Source organism: Artibeus jamaicensis, unplaced genomic scaffold, assembly GCF_021234435.1.
Source record: "Artibeus jamaicensis isolate MK-2021 breed Jamaican fruit bat unplaced genomic scaffold, CSHL_Jam_final contig_464, whole genome shotgun sequence".
In the NCBI taxonomy this organism is placed as follows: Eukaryota; Metazoa; Chordata; class Mammalia; order Chiroptera; family Phyllostomidae; genus Artibeus; species Artibeus jamaicensis.
The window spans coordinates 15,173,253-15,193,792 of record NW_026521842.1 but is presented as its reverse complement, the minus strand read 5'-3'; the positions used below and the strand labels follow the sequence as shown (position 1 = coordinate 15,193,792).

Here is a 20,540-nt window from a genome sequence, read left to right as displayed (position 1 = left end):
TCCATCTCTAAAAGCAATGAAAAAAAAACGTCCTCAAGTAAGGATTTTAAAAATAAATAAATAAAGATCATCTGGCTTAAGCGCCTCATGGAAAAGACCAGGGAACTGACGGGCAGGGAACTTAAAGCACTTGGCAGATTTACGCCCAAGCTGTGACTTGGACCCAGCGAGCCCAGAGAGCCTGCCTTTATACCATCTTACTTTGTTTTCTGAGGTGCTGATGTGTTGGACCACAAATGTCTGTGTCAAAACATTTGTTTTCATCCCGCTCTGATCTAGCATCTTCCTCACCAGGTCTGCACCGTTTTTACTAAATCACTTTGAAGAAGCTGAAGGATGCAGTGAAAAGCTCAGGGTTTGTATTGACAAACCTAGCTTCAAGGTTCAGCATTCACTACTTAGTAGCTGTGTAACCTTAAGCAAATCACTGCACCCTAAGTCTCTGTTCCCTTGTCTGTAAAACAAGGATAATGATGACATTTCCTCGGAAAGCACCTCAGTAGGCACGCAGTCAATGAGTGTGACCCCCACAGTGAGACAGTTTGTATCCTTAAGGATTTACAGCTGTCCTGTGGGTGTTTTCTGCCACACTCCCAATAGACTCTGCCCCTCTTGGTGCTGCTGTACCATAAATGAGAAGATGAAAAGGGCCCAAGGCTGGGAAGGCAGAGGGTAGGCGGACGTGGAAGAGGGTATAGGAGGTATAAGCAGTGATGGAAAAATAAATAAATAAAAATTGTTTAAAGGCCCAAGGCTTTTTTTAAAAAAGCACAGAACGGAATCAGAAGAAAGCTCTTTATTTCAGCCGTGCAGGGCTGGAACCCATTGGTTTCACACCAGGTTTTATCCCCTGCACTCCCAGTTTTCCCCCTTCCAGAGCGAAATCTTGCTTGCTTTCAGGCAAGGGCTTCCACCCAGCCCTGCATTAGTTGTCGGCTATGGTTTTCTGAACCCAGTCCAGGATGGATGGCACCTTCACGTACACACCGTACTCAGCCACTCCACAGCTCTTATCGAAGCTCAGGATCCCGGCCGCATACCAGGTGTCGTCCTTCTCGTCGTGGACGGCAAAGGCACTGCCAGCGTCACCATAGCAGGTGTCTTCCTGGTACTTGGACAAGCCAGCACAGAAAGTGTGCTCGTTCAGCATGGGCTGCACTCCTACGGGGCTTTTTGCTTGCTTCTTTTCAGGCTGTGTGCTGCCTTCATAGTGCTTTACACAGCTATCCTGCTCAGCCACAGGCAACATAACATACTTCAGTAGCTCAGTAAATTTAAAATTGGAATTTCGCCCCCAGCCAGACACATAACCTATACGTCCCACTTGTGCATAATCTTTTGAAGGCAGGCAAATGGGCATTACTCTCTCATCAATGGGCACCTTCTGTTTGAGTTTGATGAGCCCAATGTCAACCTGGAGGTAGTTAGGGTGGAGAATCACCTTCTCAACCTCCACAAGCTGAGTTTTCCCCACATAGAGTCTTAAAGTAGGGGCAATGTCTTTTGCTTTCGCATCATCCGCATGACCCAGGAAGAGATTTTTAGCCGTGGTCAACAGCCATTGTTCATTGATCAGTGTGGCCCCTGAGGTGAGATTATGGTGAGAAATCATCTTAGCCTGCCAGGGAAAGCTGCCTTTGGCATCCACTGATCCACCCAGGATCCGTTGGGCCTGATCCACTGGGTTCTTGGGCTTTCCGCACACTGTCAAGGAGAGGAAGAAAATCGTGAACAGAAGTGTGAGAATCTCCCAGCTTGGGAACAGGGGTAAAAGCTTTGGCTGTCATTGCTGTCTAAATTATTATTCATTTCTTCAGAGCCAGGAATGTTCACACACTTTGCTCTTACCCTCTGACCTCTCCTTTTCAATGTTTACGTCAGTAAATTGTTTACGTCACTAAGAGTTCTATCTCCTGCTTTCCAAACTCACAAAACAAACTGAGGTTTTGAAATCCTGACTGATGAGCTGTATGTATATTTAAGCAGTTCATCACAACAAGGACCTGTCCACAATTCCTTGGAATTCATTGTAACAGTAAGGAGCTATACTAATTCATTCTATCTGAATATCTATCTATCTATAGCAGCATTGGCCAGAACTCAGGTTTTATCGACACTGCAGTGAATACAAGGCACGTTAGCAGTTCCACACCAATAGCAGAAGAGGATAGGCAAAATCTTCTTGTTCCGAGAGGGAAAAGGAGAGAGCAATAGCTCTTCCTAATAGCAAGAAATAGAAGTCCCAATCCACCTCCAGCCTTCTGTCATACTTCCATGGATTGTTCTTTCTGGACCTGGCTTTACCCTTGACCCTAGGCTCTCTGGGCAGGCTGTGTGTCCACATAAGGTCTCTGATTCCCCTAGGGGCAGTGTACACAGTAGATTCAGTCAATGCCCTGCATGCCCGGATGAACAAGATCCTTAGTGAAGTTTTGGGGGGAATCATCTAACTGCTTGATTTTCCACTGGCCATTTGTGGTTCTCCCTGGTCCCTGGTCTTGGCTTTTGTATGCCCAGTAGAAGCCACATAGGATGGAGATGTGCATCTAGGACACACTATCCAAGATACCTGCCCAAGCACTGGACCCTCAACACCTATCCTTGGTCTGCTCCCCAGGGCCCTTTGGCTTCTCACCTGCTTCACATTCAGGAAGCTTCTCTCCAGTGGCCTTATTTGTCCACTTCTTCTCACTGTTTAAGGCATACACTCCTGAAATGAAAGAAATGAGCCAAAAGAGAAATTGAATCTGGACTTCATGTGAGGAAAGAAGATATTTAAAGAGAAGAATTAGAGAAGGCAAAGGAAGATAAGGGTCAGGGGAGTAGGAGGAATGGGGGAGCACTATACTAGAAGAGCCAAGTGCCGGGACACCAGTGAAGCCCAGCAGGACAGAATTGTGCTTATGGTGGTCATGGTGAGGCAGGACAGGGTAGGAGTCAGGGCTCAAATCCTCACTCCACCTCTTACAGGCTACCTGATCTTGAGCAAGTTGCCTCTCTATGCCTCAGTTTCCTCATCAGCAAATAGTAATAACAGTATCTGTGTAGAGGGATGTTGTGAGGACTAAGTAACCAAATAAATGCAAACCACTTAGAACAATGCCAGGTCACAGTACTCACTAAAGTAAGGACTATCAATGACAACACTGTCACCATCTTTCTTTTGCCACATCCTTTGTAGACATAGCTCTCGTACTAAAATGGGTAGGCTACATGGCATCACTTCCCCTTAACAAAAGACAAAACTTAAGGCTGAGCAGAGTTAATCTGCTCTAAAGGCCACAGCACTGGTAACAAAACCCTTATTAGAATCTACACCTCCTGGCTCCATGGATAACATGTGAATTTCCTAGCCAATCACCCCGGGCTCCATTCATCATGGAAATGCCAGGGTGGGGAAGACACAAGGACTCTTGTCCAGGTCTTACCATCTCCTTCAGTGCGCAGTCTGTAGTAGTGGTTACACTGGTAGCGAACCAAGTGCTCCACGTGGCCATTTGAAATCTCAGGGGCCTTTGGGCAGTTGTCATCTGCAAAGAAAAACAGGAAGAGGAAGTTAATATTTAGAAATTGCTCCCAAAGACTCACAGAAAGTCAGACAAGAGGAAGCTGCTGTGCATGTCAACCCCTGTCCACCCCAAACAGAAGCCAAGGAGTGGGCAGTCTTCTCTTATTCCTGACTGGCTCCCCAGTGCTCTTCATTGCATTGAAAGAGCAGAGATTAGGATGAGAAGAGGGGATCTGGGTCTTCCTGAAGAGAGGGTGCAGATGTAATAGTGCTGGAATGCACAGCTCCTGCCCAAACCCAGAGACCTACCTGTGTTACCTGTACCCTCATTGCCAGTGTCCACTGCGAAAAGCTGGCCCCAGAGCAAGAGGGCGACTGCAGCTCCCAAGGTGCTGCCAAGAGAAAACAGGAAGGAATGCAAAGCTCCTCTCCCTGCCTCACAACACATACCCCTCCCAAGAGGCAGCCAGAAGAGGAAATCGCACATGGAAGAGCTACAACCCACCAAATACCTACTTCACAGCTTCCCAGTACGCGCAGGCCCAGCAAGCTCTGTGCTGCTGGGAATTCTACGTGGGCTTCAGGGGGGACCACCAAAATAGGAAGGTACACAGGTGTGTGGGCCTCAGTTGCTGGCAGCATTAAGGCATCATTAAACTAGTAATAATATTCAAGCTCTCCAGCAAAGGGTTTCCCTTGGGAAACCCTAAAGTGCTGGGCTCCAAGGACACTGCAAATGAGGGAAACTTAGTGGGATGTGGAGGTTTACTGTGCTGGTCTCTCTACTTTTCAAAATTTTCCGTATGAAAAGGTTTTTTAAGTATTTCATTTAAAATACCTATGTGGTTGTTTCTCTTATTTTATGATAATTTGCTTCAAGAAAATGAAATACTACCTCTGGCCAGGCAGCTCAGTTGGTTAGACTGCCATCCTGATATGTCAAGGTTGTGGGTTTGATCCCTGGTCAGGCCACATAGAAGAATCAGCCAATGAATGCATACATAAGTGGAACAACAAAATCTCTCTCCACCCCTTTCTCTCCTTCCCTCCTTCCCTTCCTCTCTCTTTCTATAAAAGCAGTACTTAAAAACAAAAAAAAGAAATGGTATGAAACCCCCAAATGCCAGAAGGTTACCTGGAAGATAACGGGCTTCCTAAAAGACTGCCTGGACACGGGCATCAATGCGCAGGCCACACTTACCAGTTAATTAGCACACTGACAGATGTCAGCTCTTCAAAGATTGCTTGGTTAAGTTTCTAGTCTTGCTACTTCCACATTTAAAACAATTTTTATTTTGATAAACTCTAAGTGCCTTAATTGTGTCACCCAAGTACGTCACTTTTGGTCTTTTTTATTATACATTTCTAAAAAGAAAAAACTAATAAATATATTTAAAATACCAGGTCTAAAAAGAAAAAACTAATAAATATATTTAAAATACCAGGAAGCCTTCCATGGAAGCTGGTGTCATCTCCTACTGAGATGAAAACTTCATAACCTCAAGGAAAAAAAGGTATTGCTTAAAGCAAGTCACATCTGGCAAAGACAGCAGTGTCTGAAAGTATTATCTCTTATGAATGCAGAAAAGCAGAGGATTTAACACAGCCCATTTGCCCTGCTTTTTTGTTATATTTTTGCACCTGTTCTGTAGGCTTCTCCTATACCTGGGCTGTCATGTAGATAAAAGATTTATGCAATGAAGGATGAGATAAAGAACAAGAGAAAGGGAGGCAGTGGGAGCAGAGCTGTGGACTCACCGCATCTTCGGTTTGTCCTGCCTCTGGAAGAGCCGCGCTGTGGGCTCAGCCTGCTGATGCTTTTATACCTGTAATGTCTCACCCCACCCCTTCTTGATTTTGTAATTCCTGTGTCTACACGACTTTGGCCTTGTTAAAGTACTGGCATTTTCCAGTAACAAAACCACAAACATCCCTGTTAAGAGTTGAGCTCTTGCTTCACACTTGAGTTTTCCCTGGTGTTCTTTTACAAACCCCAAAGAAACCTGGCCACATCATGACCCCAGGTAGCTGCCAAAGAGCTTCCCGAAATCAGCCACTGTGCAGGGCTGGAGGAGAAACTGTCAATCTCTATCTCTTTGTTTTGGACAGTATTCAGCACTGAAGAAAAAAAAAAAAAGCCCTTCTTTGGGTTATTTCAAACCCCTTATAGACACTCCTGCAACCTGGCTGAGACAGGGCTCTAAAGAAAGCATTTTCTTTTCACAATCATTTCCCCTTTCCTGTGTTGACATCTCCCTGCTTTGCTTAAAAGCTCTCCAACCTGAAATCAGTAAGATGTATCTATTGTATCTTCTGTGATTGCTGTTTGCAAGAAATCACACAAAATGGTTAAAGCTAGAGTGTAGACCAACACACCAGACTCAATGGTAGTAGTTCTTATGGTTTTATAGTCAGTATCAATCCAAGTAGGCATGTGAAAAAATGTATATGCTTCAGTCCAATGTCTGCACCTGTTTATCCCAATTACTGTTCAACTGAAATGTAATAGCAACTCAATAAAAGATTGCTTTATTCATTAAAAAAAAAGGTAAGTGGTTCTAAAATTGCAGTGTACAAAAGAATCACTTTGGGACATTCGTGGTGGCACTGAAGCAATGCCACAGTGACTAGAAACAGCACAAATGCCCATTACAAGGGAGTGGGGAGATTTCGTGTGGGGTAGTCCTGTCACAGGGTATCATGCAGCCGTGAGAGTGAGCGAACTATGAAAGAACCTAGATAATCTCATAAACACAATTTTGAAAGAAAACTGCGAGTTTCAGAAGATTAATTTCAGAATGACACCACTGTCTTAGAGCTCAGAACCAAGCAAAACTTGGCAGTGGATTCTTAGATATGACACCAGAATTACAAACAGCGAAAGAAAAAAAATGACAAATTGGTTCATCAAAATTAAAAACTTGTGCATCCAAGGACAGTATCAGGAAAGTGAAAAGACAGTCTGTGAATGGGAGAAAATATTTGCAAACCATATACCTCACAAGGATTTAATGTAAAGAATTCCTGCAACAACAAAAAGATAAACAACCCAATTAAAACATGGGCAAATTATTGGAAAAGACATTTCTCCAAAGAAGGTGTACAAACGGCCAATAAGAACATGAAAAGATGCTCAACATCACTGGAAAATGTCATGAGGGAAATGCAAATCAAAACCACAATGAGACACCACTTGATCCCTACTAAAATGTCTACAATTTTTTTAAGTGTTGACCAAATTGTAGAAAAATCGAAATTCTCATACACTCCTCATGGGAATGTAAAATACAATAGTTTCAATGCAAAAGAGTTGAAAATTCCTCAAAGAGCTAATCATAGAATTGCCATATGACCCACCAATTCTGTTTCTGGGTATATACCCCAAATATTAAAAACAGAGACTTAGACCATTGTATACCAATGTTCATTGTGGAATGATTCACAATAACCACAAGGCAGAAGCAATCCAAGTGTCCCTCAACAAATGAATGGATATACAAAATGTGGCATATACATGCAATGGAATATTTTCACCTATACAAAGGAAATTCTAATACACACTACCACATGAAAAGCCTTGAAAACACCCCTGAATGGTATAGCTCAGTGGATTGAGCACCAGCTGAAAACCAAAGGGTCACCAGTTCAATTCCCAGTCAGGGCACATGCCTGGGTTGCAGGCGAGGTCCCCAGTGGGGGCCACATGAGAGGCAACCACACATTGATGTTTCTCTTCCTCTCTTTCTCCTTCCCTTCCCCTCTCTAAAAGTAAATAAATAAAAAATTTTTTAAAGGAAAGCCTTGAAAACATTATGCTAAGTGAAAGAAGAAACCAGACACAAAGAGACAGTATGGCATGATTCCATTTATATGAAATAGCTAGAAAAGGCAAATTCATTTAAAAAAAAAAAGATAAGCAGTTACCAGGGGCTAGAGGGAGGGAGGAGTGGGGAGTTATTGCTTAATGGGTACAAAGTTTCTGTTCAGGGTGATGAAAACTTTTGGAAACAGAGGTGATGGTTACACAACATTTCGAATGTAATTAATGCCATTGAATTATACACTTAAGCATTGTTAAAATCAGAAATTTTGTTCTATGTACTTTATCACAAAAATTCAAGAAATAAAACAGTAAATAAACGTCTTTACTTGGGGTCAAATATTTTTAAAGGAAGCAAAACTAAGCAATGTGTTGTACAGGCATTTTAAAATTTTTAATGGAATGGAAAACAAAATGTAATATGTTACCTCTCATGGGAGGTAGGAGGAAGGCATAGGAGAAAAACACATAAGTAGATATAAATATAGGTAAATTATTGCTAATGATCCAGCTTTTGGGTGGGGTGATAGGTTCACGAGCGTACGTTATGTTAGTGTGCCCTATTTTTTAAAGATATATATCATATGTATTTCACATATAATATTCATAGTGTTAACATTTTAAAATATGAGAGGGAATCACCTGACAGAGGCAAAGTCCAGACCCCTCTTTGCAGACATATGATGCAATATGTTTGAGCAGAGTCTGAGAATCTGCATTTTAAATGGCCATAACTTCTCCCCATCCCTGTATGCACACTGCACTGTGACCGCAGCAATTCCAGTCATGGTTCGGTTGTGTGACTACTTTGGCCAATAGAATAGTAGCAAACAGAAAAGAATGACTTGAAACGTGCTAGTAAATTGGGACTCACCTTGTCTCATTGCACCTGGAATCTGGGGGCTACCATATGAATGAATGAGCCCAAACTGCTCCTCCATTGCTGGAGGATGAGAAGTCACAGAGAAGAAAACCCAGGCCCCCCTCCCCACCAGCCTTAGTTACCGGGAAGCTGACCACAGATGCATGAGTGAGCCCCTGCTGAGATCAACCCAACCCAGCCCAGACTGCTGACCTACAGAATCATAAGCTAAATAAAAGGTTTATGTTGAAAGCTTTGAGAAGGCTTATTAAGTAGCAAATGTGAACTCATACATCCAGTATATGAAACATGAAAATGAAACTATTCTGGCTGAATCTGGGGTGAGAGGGTTAGAATTTTGCTCCCTAGTTTCCTTATATCATTTTTAAAAGATTTTATTTATTTCTTTTTAGAGAGAGGAGAAGGAAGGGAGAAAGAGAGGGAAAGAAACATTGATGTGTGATTGGTTGCCTCTTGCATGCCCCCAACTGGGGACCTGGTCCACAACCCAGGAATCATGTGCTCTGACTGGGAGTCAAACTGGTGACCTTTTGGTTCACAGGCCAGTGCTCAGTCCACTGAGTCATACCAGCCAGGGCTCCCTATAGCTTCTGTAGCAGTTTATTTTTACCAGCTCTTTGCCTCTCAGTTTTCTTCAGTGACCAGGACACAGGGGCTACTGCCCTTCTTTTCCAAAACCCTTTCCTCAAGAACACATACTATAGTCTGAGAAGGATTTACACTAAATCCGAAACATTTCCTTCCTATGGCATCCTCATGTCCTTCCTTTTCTCCCTATCACCTGTTCCGTCTGTCACCTCTCCTCTTAAAAATCTTCAAACCTCGGTCTCTGACAAGCCTTTGTCTAGTGTCTTACAAATGTAACAGCCCTAGCTTGTTCCTTGTCTGCCCAGAAGCTACTGCTATACCTCAGAGAAGAGAGGGGCTTTATTTCTGTAGATTCCCCGGGAGATGGGGAGAACACCAGTTCTCTGTAGGCTGCAGCTGCCCTTCCTAACGTACATAAAATGAAACATGTCTCACTACCACTGTAGAATAATTGCTTACCCATCCAGTGCATGAAAATTCACATCTCTTCTATGAACAAAACTTGAATTCCATTACACCAACCCCTTGTCTTGGACAACAACAGAGGATTCACAGCCTCCCTGCCGCAGACATCCTTCATTTACCTGACAATGAAGGGTATCCTGCCAAAAGGCCTTCTCTCTTCATTGGAAACTCAGAGTGGACAAGATGAGGTGGCAAGTGAGAAGCTTCAGTGTAGCCGGCCAGGGGAAGTAGTGGATACATTTTGTAAGAATGGAAAGCAGAAAAGGTTGACATATCAGTAAGGCAGGACAGCAGTTGGCAGAAGACTTGAAGAGCAGAGTTTTTATTTTGGAAGGAAAAAAAATCTTTTTTAAAAGCTTATTCTGCCATTACAAAAGTCTTGAAATTTTACAAGGTGCAGAAAAATAAAAATAAGAAAAAAATCTACCCATTATCTCACCAACCAAAGACAGCCAATAATCATTATTCACAGTTTAGCGTTACTTCCTTCCAGGCTTTCTCCGTACACATTGTCGTAGAGCTTTTACCGTCCTTTATACAGGATTTTTGTGGTCTGCCTTTTTCACCCCATGTTGTAGGCAATTCTTATAGAAAACCTCTTCGAAACTTTTTAATGCCATATATTTTTAACTTAAGAATGTATCATATATACTTCAACTATTTTCTCACTGTTGGAAATGTAAAATTATTCTTATTTGTCTGTTAGAAACATCTTACATACACACAGGAAAGTGACATAAGAGGCCAGGCTTACTTTATTCCATATTTATATACAATTGATGTAGCATCAATTACTAAAAATATAAAATCTTGAACTTCTTGAACTTCAAGATGGTGGCATAGGTAAACACAGCACACCTCCTTGCACAACCACATCAAAATTACAACTTAACTATAGGACAACCATCACTCAGAACTGTCAGAAATCCAGTTGAATGAAAGCCAGACAATTATGGAATTAAAGAAACCACATCCATCCAGGCTGGTAGGAGAGGCAGAGATGTGGAACAGCCTGGCGCCGCACCCACGTGTGGTGTATAAAAATTAGGGAGGGATATCTCAGGAGTGAGGGGTTCCAGCCCTGTACCAGCCCCCCCGACCCACCCCCAGCCCAGAGTTCCAGTGCCAGGAAGACAAGTTCCCATAATTTCTGGCTGCAGAAACCAACAGGGATTGAGTCAGTGAAAGAAATTCCTGGAGTTCCAAGCAGTTCATCATAAAAAACCCACACACAGACTTACTCAGACCCATTCATCTGAGCTCCAGCACTAGGGTAGCAGCTTGAAAGGCACCAATGGCATACGGGGAGGAACTGAAGTGTGTGCCTGGCATTGAGTTAAGAGCTGGAGGACAGCTTGCTCCCAGACAGAAAAGCAGGCAGAAGTCTTTGTCCCTTTTCTGAACCTTCCCCGAACAGAAAAGTACAGAGCCCGCAGGTGAGTACCATAGCTGAGACTCATCAACCTGGCTAACACTGTTTGCCCCACCCTGGACATCACCTGAGATTCCTTCCCACCCAACTTACAGGCCAACCCAAGCTGTTAACAGTGACTTTTCCATACAAATGGCTAGTCTTGGCTCATGCTTCATAACTTCCTAAATCCTCTCAAACAAGTAACAACCCCCATCCTCCATACCTCTTGCTAAGTGGCCCCAAGCCCGGCAATAGCAGCAGCCAGCCTACATTCACAGTTTGGCTTTGCCTGGAAATCTCTAAGCCTAGCACAAGTAACAGAGATCTCAGATTGCTTTACTGTTCATGCAGGATGGCCCTGGGCAAAGCACAGGTGGGGGCTGACCTTGACCTTCACCACCCAGGAAACTCCAGAGCCTGTGTACCCAGTAGATAGCTGCAGTCCACATCGGACCACCATCACCCTACACTTACACAGCTGATCCTCCAGGGAGGGCGGAAGTTGGTGTTTAGTGGTCACAGCCTGTCCTTGCAGCTGACTGGTCTGGGTAAATCCCCCCTATTGACCTGTCAAGAGAAATGAAGGCTCATTTACAAGAGCCTCCTCTTGTTCTCAGCCCACATGAAGCGTGCATCTCAAGTATCCAGCTTGGGTAATAGTTGAGGCTGCACCAATGGACCCTACAGGACACCTACTACATTAGGCCATGCTACCAAGACAGGAAGTCATAGCCACTCTACCTAATACATAGAAACAAACACAGAGTGACTGCCAAGATGAGAAGACAAAGAAATGTGGCCCATATGAAAGAACAGATCAAAACTCCAGAGAAAGAACTAAACAAAATGGAGATGAGCAAGCTATCAGATGCAGAGTTCAAAACACTGGTTATAAGAATGCTCAAGGAACTTAGTGAAGACCTCAACAGCATAAAAAAAATAATCAGAAGTGTAGTACATACCACTTGAAATAAAGAACAATTTACAGGGAAACGACAGTAGAGCAAATGAAGCTAAGAGTCAAATCAATGATTTGGAACATAAGGAAGCAAAAAACAACCAATCAGAGAATAAAAAGAAAAAATAAACCAAAAAAGTGTAAGCTGCACCTGGGACAACTTCAAGCATTCCAACATTCACATCATAGGGTTGCCAGAAGGAGAAGAGGAAGAGCAAGAAATTGGAAATCTATTTGAAAACATAATGAAAGAAAACTGCCCTAATTTGGTGAAGGAAACAGACATGGAAGCCCAAAAAGCAACAAGATGGATGCAAAGAGGCCCACTCTAAGACACATTATGATTAAAATGCCAAAGTTTAAAGATAAAGAGAGAATTTTAAAAGCAGCAAGAGAAAAGCAGTTATCCGCAGGGGAGTTCCCATAAGGCTGTCAACTGATATTCTGAAAGATTTTGCAGGCTAGAAGAGATTGGCAAGAAATATTCAAAATCATGAAAAGCAGAGACCTACAACCAAGATTCTACCCAACCTTTGCTCTACCCAGCAAAGATATCATTTAGAATCAAAAGGCAGATAAAACTTCCCAGACAAGAAAAACTAAAGGAGTTCATAATCACCAAGCCATTATTATATGAAATATTGAAGGGACTTATTTTTTAAAAAGATCAAAAATATGAACAATAAAATGGAAATAAATACATATCTATCAACAATTGAATCAAAAAAACAAAATATACCCTGGCTGGTGTGGCTCAGTGGATTGAACACTGCCCTGCAAACCAAAGGGTTGCCAGTTCAAATCCTGGCCAGGGCACATGGCTGGGTTGCAGGCCAGGTCCCCAGTGAGAGGCAAGTTAGAGTCAACCACACATTAATGTTTCTCCCTCTCTTTCTCTTTCTCCTCTTCTCTCTAAAAATAAATAAAATCTTCTTTTTAAAAAGATCCTTTTAAAAAAACTAAGCAAACAAGAAGAACAGAGACAGAATCATGGATATGGAGAGCATTTTGATGGTTGCCAGATGAGAGGGGGTGTGGAGGAGTAGATGAAAAGGTGAGGGGATTAAGTCAAGTAGGTAGTTACAGAATAGCCATAGGGATGTAAAGTACAGTATGGGAAATAGAGTAGCCATAGAACTTATACTCATGACCCATAGATATGAACAATGGTGTAGAGATTGCCTGAGGGAGTCAGGGTTGCTGGGTGGAGGGGTGCAAAGAGGGAAAATTGTGCCAGCTGTAATAGCATAATCAATAAAATATAATTAAAAAATAAAATATGAAAATAAAAAAACATCAAATCTTTAGTGTTGGGCTCAACAAATCTTTATATAACACCTGTGTAATCAATACTCAGATCAAAATATAGAATATTTCTAGCACCCCAGAAGACTACTTTGGGTACTTTTCCCACCTGTACCCCCAAAATAACCACTGTGCTGACCTCTATCATGGTAGAACAGTTCTGCCTGGCCCAGGCTAGTGTGGCTCAATGGATTGAGAGCCGGCCTGCAAACCAAAGGTGACCAGTTCAATTCTCAGTCAGGGCACATGCCTGGGTTGCAGGCAAGGTCCCCAGTAGGGGGCACGTGAGAGGCAACCACACATTGATGTTTCTCCCCCCCCTTCCCTCTGCCTCTAAAAATAAATAAACTCTTTAAAAAAAAGAATAACTCTGCCTATTCTTAAATTTTATATAAATAGAATCAAATAGTAGCTACTCTTTGTTTTCAGGTTCTTTTGCCCATCATTATGTCTGTGAGAATCATCCATGTTGTCACATTAGTTTACTACTTTTTTTTATTGCTAAGAAGTATTCCATTGTGTGAATAAAACACTATTGATTTATCCATTCTCCTGTCATAGATGTTTGAATTGATTCCAGTTTGGAGCTGTTACGAATAAGGCTGCTGTGAACATTCTTGCACGTCTTTTGGTAGATATATGCACTCCATTCCTCATGGATAAAGACCATGTTATGTTATATGGTAGGATATGTTTAGTTTTAATAGATACTGCCAAACAGTTCTCTAATATACACTCAACCAGCAATATATCAAAGTTGCATTTGCTCCATATCCTTGCCAGCACATTTTAATTTTAGCCATTCTGGAGTATATGCAGTAAATTATAATAATGGCTTTAATTTGCTTTTCCTGGATATCAAATCATATACAGAGCATTTTTTTATATTCTTATTGGTCCTGTTAGATATTCTATTTTTTTCTTGTTGATTTGTAGGAGTTTTTAAAAAGATATTCTGAATACTAGTCTCTTATCAAAAAAAATGTAAATATCTATTCTACAGTTTGTCTTTTCAATCCTTAGTCATGTATTTTAATGAACATATGTTCTTAATTTTAGTAAGTCCTAGTTTGTCAAGGGGGGTTAAATTTATTTTATGTTTAGTGCTTTCTGTGTCCTCATTATGAAATCTTTCCAGCAGGGTCATGACAACATTCTCCTAAGTTGAATTCTAGAAGTTTATTGCTTTACCTTTCACATTTAGGTCTATGATCCATGTGGAATTAATGCTTGTACATGATGTTAGATAAAAGTTCAAGTTTGTTTTTTTCCATAATAGATATGCAGTTGATCCAGTATCGTTTACTGAAATGATCATCCTTGGCCTTAAATTGTAGTGGTATCTTTGCTAAAAACGAGGTGACAGCATATGTGTGGGTTGCTTTCTGTATTCTTTATTCTGTTCCATTAGTCAATTTATCTCATGTTGGGCCAATGCCACTCTATCTTAACCAGGAACTTTATAGTAAATCTTGTTACCTGCTGTTATAAGTGTTCAAAGTTTATTGTTTTTCCTCAAGATGGCCTTGTCTGACTATTCTAGGTCCTTTGCATCTCACAGATGTCTTGTAATCAGCTTTCTTTTTGTCCTAAATGTTCTGTTGGGATTTTGATTGGGATTGCATTGAATCTCTTAATCACTTTGGGGGGACTGACATTTTTGCTACTGAGTCTTCCAGTCCATAAACATGGTATATCTTTTCCTTTATTTAGGTTGTCTTTCATTTCAATGCCTTATACATTTTAGAATAGATCTCTTGCAACCTCTTTCATTAAATTTACTCCTAAGTATTGACCTTATACAATTGTAAATATTTTCATTAATTTGCTAATTATTTCTTGCTAATAGAGAAAACTATAACTCATTTTTGTATATTGACCTTCTATTCAACCATGTCAGTAAATTCACTAATGAAATCTAATAGTTTGATTAATGTTTTAAACTTTTTTGGTGTACAATTTTGTCATCCACAAATAATGGCTCTTCTACCTCTTCTAAACTTTACAACTTTTATTTCTATTTCTCTCACTTTATTGCACTAAGATTTTCATTACAATCTTAAATATAAGTGGAGAGTGGTCTTCCTTGTCTTATTCCCAAACTCAGTAAGGGAGAAGGAATTTAGTTTCTAAGATTATGTTCTATAGACTTGTCATTTTGTTTTTTTCTTCTTTTTGTTGAACATATTGAGGTGACACCAGTTAAGAAAATTATACAGGTTTCAGGAGCACAATTTTACAACACATCATCTGTACACTGTTTACTTATTTTGTTTTTTATAAATATCCCTTATCAGATTAAGGAAGTTTCTTTCTATTCCCAGTTTGCTTAACTATTTTTTAAACTTAAAGAGGTGTTAAATAATTTTTCTTTATCCATTACAAACTTCTGTTTTTTCTGTTAATGTGATGAGTTACATTGGCAAATTTTTGAGTGGTAAATCAACCTTGCATTTCTGAAATAATCTTAAATTTCTCATGATATAGTATAATTTTTATATATTGCTGGGTTGGTTTGCTGATTATTTTTTAGAACTTTTCCATCTGAATTCATAAGAAATATTGGTCTTTAATTTTCTTTTTTTTTGTAATTTCCTTATCAGGATTTCATATTAAGGTTATAGTTATCTCTTAATGCAAGTTGGGGAGTATTTCTGTTGTTTTTTGTTTTTTTGTTTTTTAAATATATTTTATTGATTATGCCATTACAGTTTTATTCCCCCCCTTCATTCCCCTCCACCCTGCACACCCCTCCTCCACCATTCCCCCTCTTTAATTTATGTCCACATGTCTCAAGTTCTTTAGATTCTGTATTTCCCATGCTATTCTTACCCTCCCCCCATCTATTTTCTACCTACCATCTATGCTACTTATTTTCTGTACCTTCTCTCCCCTTCTCCTTCTCCCACTCCCCTGTTGCTAACCCTCCACGTGATCTTCATTTCTATGGTTCTGCTCCTGATCTAGCTGTCCTCTTAGTTTGCTTTTGTTTTAGGTGTGGTTGTTAATAACTGTGAGTTTGCTGTCCTTTCACTATTCATCTTTTTTATCTTCTTTTTCTTAGGTAAATCCCTTTAACATTTCATGTAATAAGGGCTTGGTGATGATGAACTTCTTGAATTTGATCTTATCTGAGAAGCACTTTGTCCTTCCATTCCAAATGAAAGTTTTGCTGGATAGAGTAAACTTGGTTATAGGTCTTTGGATTTCATGACTTGGAATACCTCTTTCCTGCCCCTTCTTGCCTGTAAGGTCTCTTTTGAGAAATCTGCTGACACTCTGATGGGAACTCCTTTGTAGGTGACTATCCCCTTATCTCTTGCTGCTTCTAAGATTCTCTCCTTCATTTTAATCTTGGCTAATGTAATTATGATGTGCCTTGGTGTGTTCCTTCTTGGGTCCAACTTCTTTGGGACTCTCTGAGCTTCCTGGATTTCCTGGGAGTCTATTTCCTTTGCCAGATTGGGGAAGTTCTCCTTTATTATTTGTTCGAATAAGTTTTTCACTTGTTGCTGTTCCTCTTCCCCTTTGGTACCCCTATAATTCGGATGTTGGAAGGTTTAAAGATGTCCTGGAGGTTCCTAAGCCTCTCTTCATTTTTCTGAATTCTTGTTTCTTCATTCTTCTCTGTTTGGTCATTTTTTTCTTCCTTCTAGTCCACTCCCTTGATTTGAGTCCCAGTTTCCTTTCCATCACTATTTGTTTCCTGTGCATTTCCCTTCATTTCAATGAGTTTAGCCTTCATTTGTTCCTCTAATTTGTGACTAAAATCAACCAGTTCTGTGAGCATCCTGATCACCAGTGTTTTGAACTGTGCATCTGATAGGTTGGCTATTTCTTGGTCACTTAGAGTTATCGCCTCTGGGACTTTGAGTTCTTCTTGAGCCATGTTTTGGTCTGTTCCTGCCTGTTACGTATGAGGAGCAGAGCCCTAGGTGTTCACCAGGGTGGGGCAACTCAGTCACTGGGTTGTGATGCTGTATGTGGGGACAGAGTAAAAGAGGGGCAATAGCGGTTCCCTCTGCTGCTTCCCACTGCTGGGGCCAGCACGGTCTGTCTCACTGCTCGCTCCTTTGCTGGTTTATCTGCGTGCAAATGTGTGACCACAGTCAGCCTGCCGCCTTGCGCCCTCACTGGGTCCACCTGTTGCTACCCCACGCCTGGGATTTGCCAACAGCTGCCTGAGCACCTGGGTAGGTCGGGCAGATCTGTCCTTCCCAACCCCGCTCCATCACTGGCTCCGCCCCTCTTACCAGTCTGCCTGAACAGGTTCGTTGTTGTTGGACTTCCGTATAGTTCAATATTCTGTGTTTTGGACGCATTTTTGTTACTAAAACTTTGTTGTCTTTAAACTTGGTTGTGCGAGGAGGTACAGTGTTTCCACCTACGCCTCCATCTTGGTTGGAAGTAAGTTGGGGGTATTTCTTATTTTTCTACTACATAAAAGAGTTTGTGTAAGATTGATATTATTTCTTTCTTAATTATTTGGAGGAATTTGCCAGTGAAGCCAGATAAGCCTATAATTTTCTTGTGGGAAGATTTTAAGTATCAGATCAATTTATTTAATAAATAAAAAACTATTTGGATTTCCTATTTTTTTCTAGTAGTAGGTTATGTTTATATAGAAATTTGCCCATTTCAATGAAGTTATCAAATTTACCTTCATAAAGCTCTTCCCAACGTTATTATGTATTTTTTAATATTTTATTTATTTTTAGAGAAAGGAGAAGAGAGGAAGGGAAACATCAATGTGTGGTTACCTCTGGTACATCCCCAACTGGGGACCTGGCCTGCAACCCAGCAATTGCCCTGACTGGGAATCAAACCAGAGACCCTTTGGGTTGCAGGTCGGGACTCAATCCACTGAGCCACACCAGCCAGGGCACTTTATTATATTTTTAATATAAGTAAAATTAATGGTGATGCTCCACTTTTTATTCCTGATGTTGACAATTTGTGTTTTCGTTATTTTCTTAAGAAGTGTTGCCAGGAATCTATCAATTTTATTAATCTTTTCAAAGTTCAAACATTTGCCTTAGTTGAATTCCTCTATTGTTTGTCTCCTTTCTATGTCAGTGATTCTCACTTTTATCTTTTTTTTATCTTTTATTTTTATTTTTTAAAGATTTATTTATTTATCTTTAGAGGGGAAAAGAAGAAGAGAGGGAGAGAATATCAGTGTATGGTTGCCTCTCATGCATCCCCTACTGAGAACTGGCCTGCAACCCAGGCATGTGCCCTGACTGGGAATCAAACCGTGATCCTCTGCCTCACAGGCCCATGCTCAATCCACTAAGCTACACCAGCCAGGGCTCACTTTTATCTTTATTATTTCCTCTTTTTTTTTTTTTTACTTAGTTTTTTTTCTTTTTTGATCTTCTTAAAGTAGAAACATATCAACTTTAACTTTTTATTTCTAATACACTCATTTTAAACCATATATTTCTCCCTGAATGCTGCTTTACCTATATCCCATTAGCTTTAATATATTTGATTTCTTTCAATCAGTTTAAAATGTTTTTTAAATTTTTATTTTATGTCTTGTTTGTTCTCTGATTTATTTGGATGTCTGTTGTTTAACCACCAAGTATTTAGATTTAAATTTTTTTTATTATTGATTCCTAGTTTAATTGCACAGTAGTCAGAGAATGTTTTCTTTGAACTTTACTGGGACTTGTCTCAAAGCATAGCACATGGCCTGTTTGAATAAGTGTTTCCATGTATTCTTGAGAAGACAACAGTTCTTGAGTGTAGTGTTCTATGTTAATAGGTCAAGTTTGTTCATTTTGCTTTTCAAGTCTTCTATATCCTTACTGATGTTTTTCATGCTTTTTGAATTAGTGACTGAAAGAAGGGTTGTAGATTCTATTTTTTCCTTGAGTTCTTTTTATTAGGTATATACAATGTGAGGTTTATTATGTCTTCTTTTTAAATTGACTTTTTATCACATTGAAATGTCCTTAGTTATATCTAGTAATCCTTCTTGCCATAAAGTCTCTCAGTCTAACATTACTCAAGATATACCAACTTTGTTTTGGTTAGTGTTTTTGTGGCATATATTTTTATTTACATTTAATATAACTTCTAATAAAGTTGGTATTAAGCCATAAGATATTTTTTCTTATATTTCTCCTTTCCTGTCTTTCCTGTATTACTCAGGGGGGCTTTTTAGCAAAAATCTCCTCTGACAGTTTATTTTGTTACACATTCTTGTGTTATTTTTCTAGTGGTTACCCTAAATATATCAAGACATTCATCCTTGACCTTTTATAGTTTTCTTTAAGTTAACGCCTTTACTACTCTTCAAGTAATAAAATAACTTTGCAGCAACTTAATGTCTTTACTTTCTCCCATCCTTTACATTATTTTTTACAATTTTTATAAGAGTTTATTTGAGCCAAACTGACAACTTATGCCAGGCCGTAAGATCTCAAATGCTCTCCTCCTTTATGCTATTTTTGTCAAGTACTTTACATATAAGTGTTCTAACTCATAAGTATTTTTAAAAAGCTATCGCTAGTATGTGGGTATGACTTTATTTATTGATTTTAGAGAAAGGAAGGAAGAGACAGAGAGAAAGAAAAAACATCAATTTTCCTGTTCCACTTATTTATACATTCATTGGTTGATTCTTGTATGTGCTCTGACTAGGAATCAAACCCACAAACTTAGCATATCAGGATGATGCTCGAACTTATTGAGCAACCGAGCCAGGGCCTGGAGCTGACATTCTAAATGGGGATATGAAGAATGACTTAGTGGGTGCAGCTGACTTAGTGGGAGATGTCTTTCCCATATCATTTAATTGAAAGAGGGGAGTATGCCAGTTATAATAAGCAGAATCTGTAAGGATGCTGTCCATAAAACCTATGAGTTGAAAAAAGCTTGTAGAAATACTCTGGGTTTTTTTTTTAAAGATTTTATTTATTTATCTTTAGAGAGGAAGGGAAGGAGAGAGGGAGAGAAATATCAATGTATGGTTGCCTCTCATGGGTCCCCTGCTGGGAACTGGTCTGCAACCCAGGCATGTGCCCTGACTGGGAATTGAACCGCGATCATGTGGTTCACAGGCCCGTGCTCAATCCACTGAGCTACACCAGCCAGGAAATACTCTATTTTAACACTTCCCAAACTTTGCTGTATTTTAAAATGTCTGAGACCTATTAAAAATCCTGATGCCCAGGTTATACCCCAACCTTATTACATCATAATGAATGGGGGTGGGTGCCAGGCGTCAGTAATTTTTAAAGATAGCCAGGTGATTCTGTGCAGCAAAGTTTGGGAACCACTGCCATATTTCATTAAATAGGCTATGAATTATATGAAAGAAAAGTTTCTGCCAATTAAACTCTAAAATAACGCTTAAGATGCCATCAGTGTAAGATGCATCTCAATTTCAGAGATGTTAAAAATGGAAAAATAATCAGTATCTCAAAATTGATGAAATACTATAGTCATGAGTGACTGAGCAGCCATGGGAAGAGAACCACTGGATTTTTCCCAGGGATGTACATGACCTTAGAACACAGTGAGTACCAGAGTGTGGAATTAGGAACAGCACACATTGTTCAAACTTTCAGTTTGGATAAGAAAATTAAA

At 40.2% G+C, this 20,540-nt stretch overlaps 1 protein-coding gene across 1 annotated transcript; it reads right to left on the bottom strand.

Moving 5' to 3' along the window:
- Positions 1–781: 781 nt before the first annotated feature.
- On the bottom strand, positions 782–5,375 carry LOC119062887 (haptoglobin). Its single transcript, XM_037163966.2, has 5 exons — positions 5,267–5,375; positions 3,818–3,900; positions 3,429–3,530; positions 2,636–2,710; positions 782–1,704 (listed from the first exon to the last, which is right to left on the bottom strand). Exons 1-5 carry the CDS (start codon positions 5,269–5,271, stop codon positions 926–928), a joined length of 1,044 nt encoding a protein of 347 aa, XP_037019861.1. The 5' UTR covers positions 5,272–5,375; the 3' UTR covers positions 782–925.
- Between the last annotated feature and the right edge of the window lie 15,165 nt (positions 5,376–20,540).

Coding starts and splice junctions, on each gene's coding strand:
- LOC119062887 (XM_037163966.2), bottom strand. Junction 3,531..3,817: donor TGAGGGTACAGGTAACACAG/GTAGGTCTCTGG, acceptor TTTTCTTTGCAG/ATGACAACTGCCCAAAGGCC. Junction 1,705..2,635: donor GCTTCCTGAATGTGAAGCAG/GTGAGAAGCCAA, acceptor TCTCCTTGACAG/TGTGCGGAAAGCCCAAGAAC.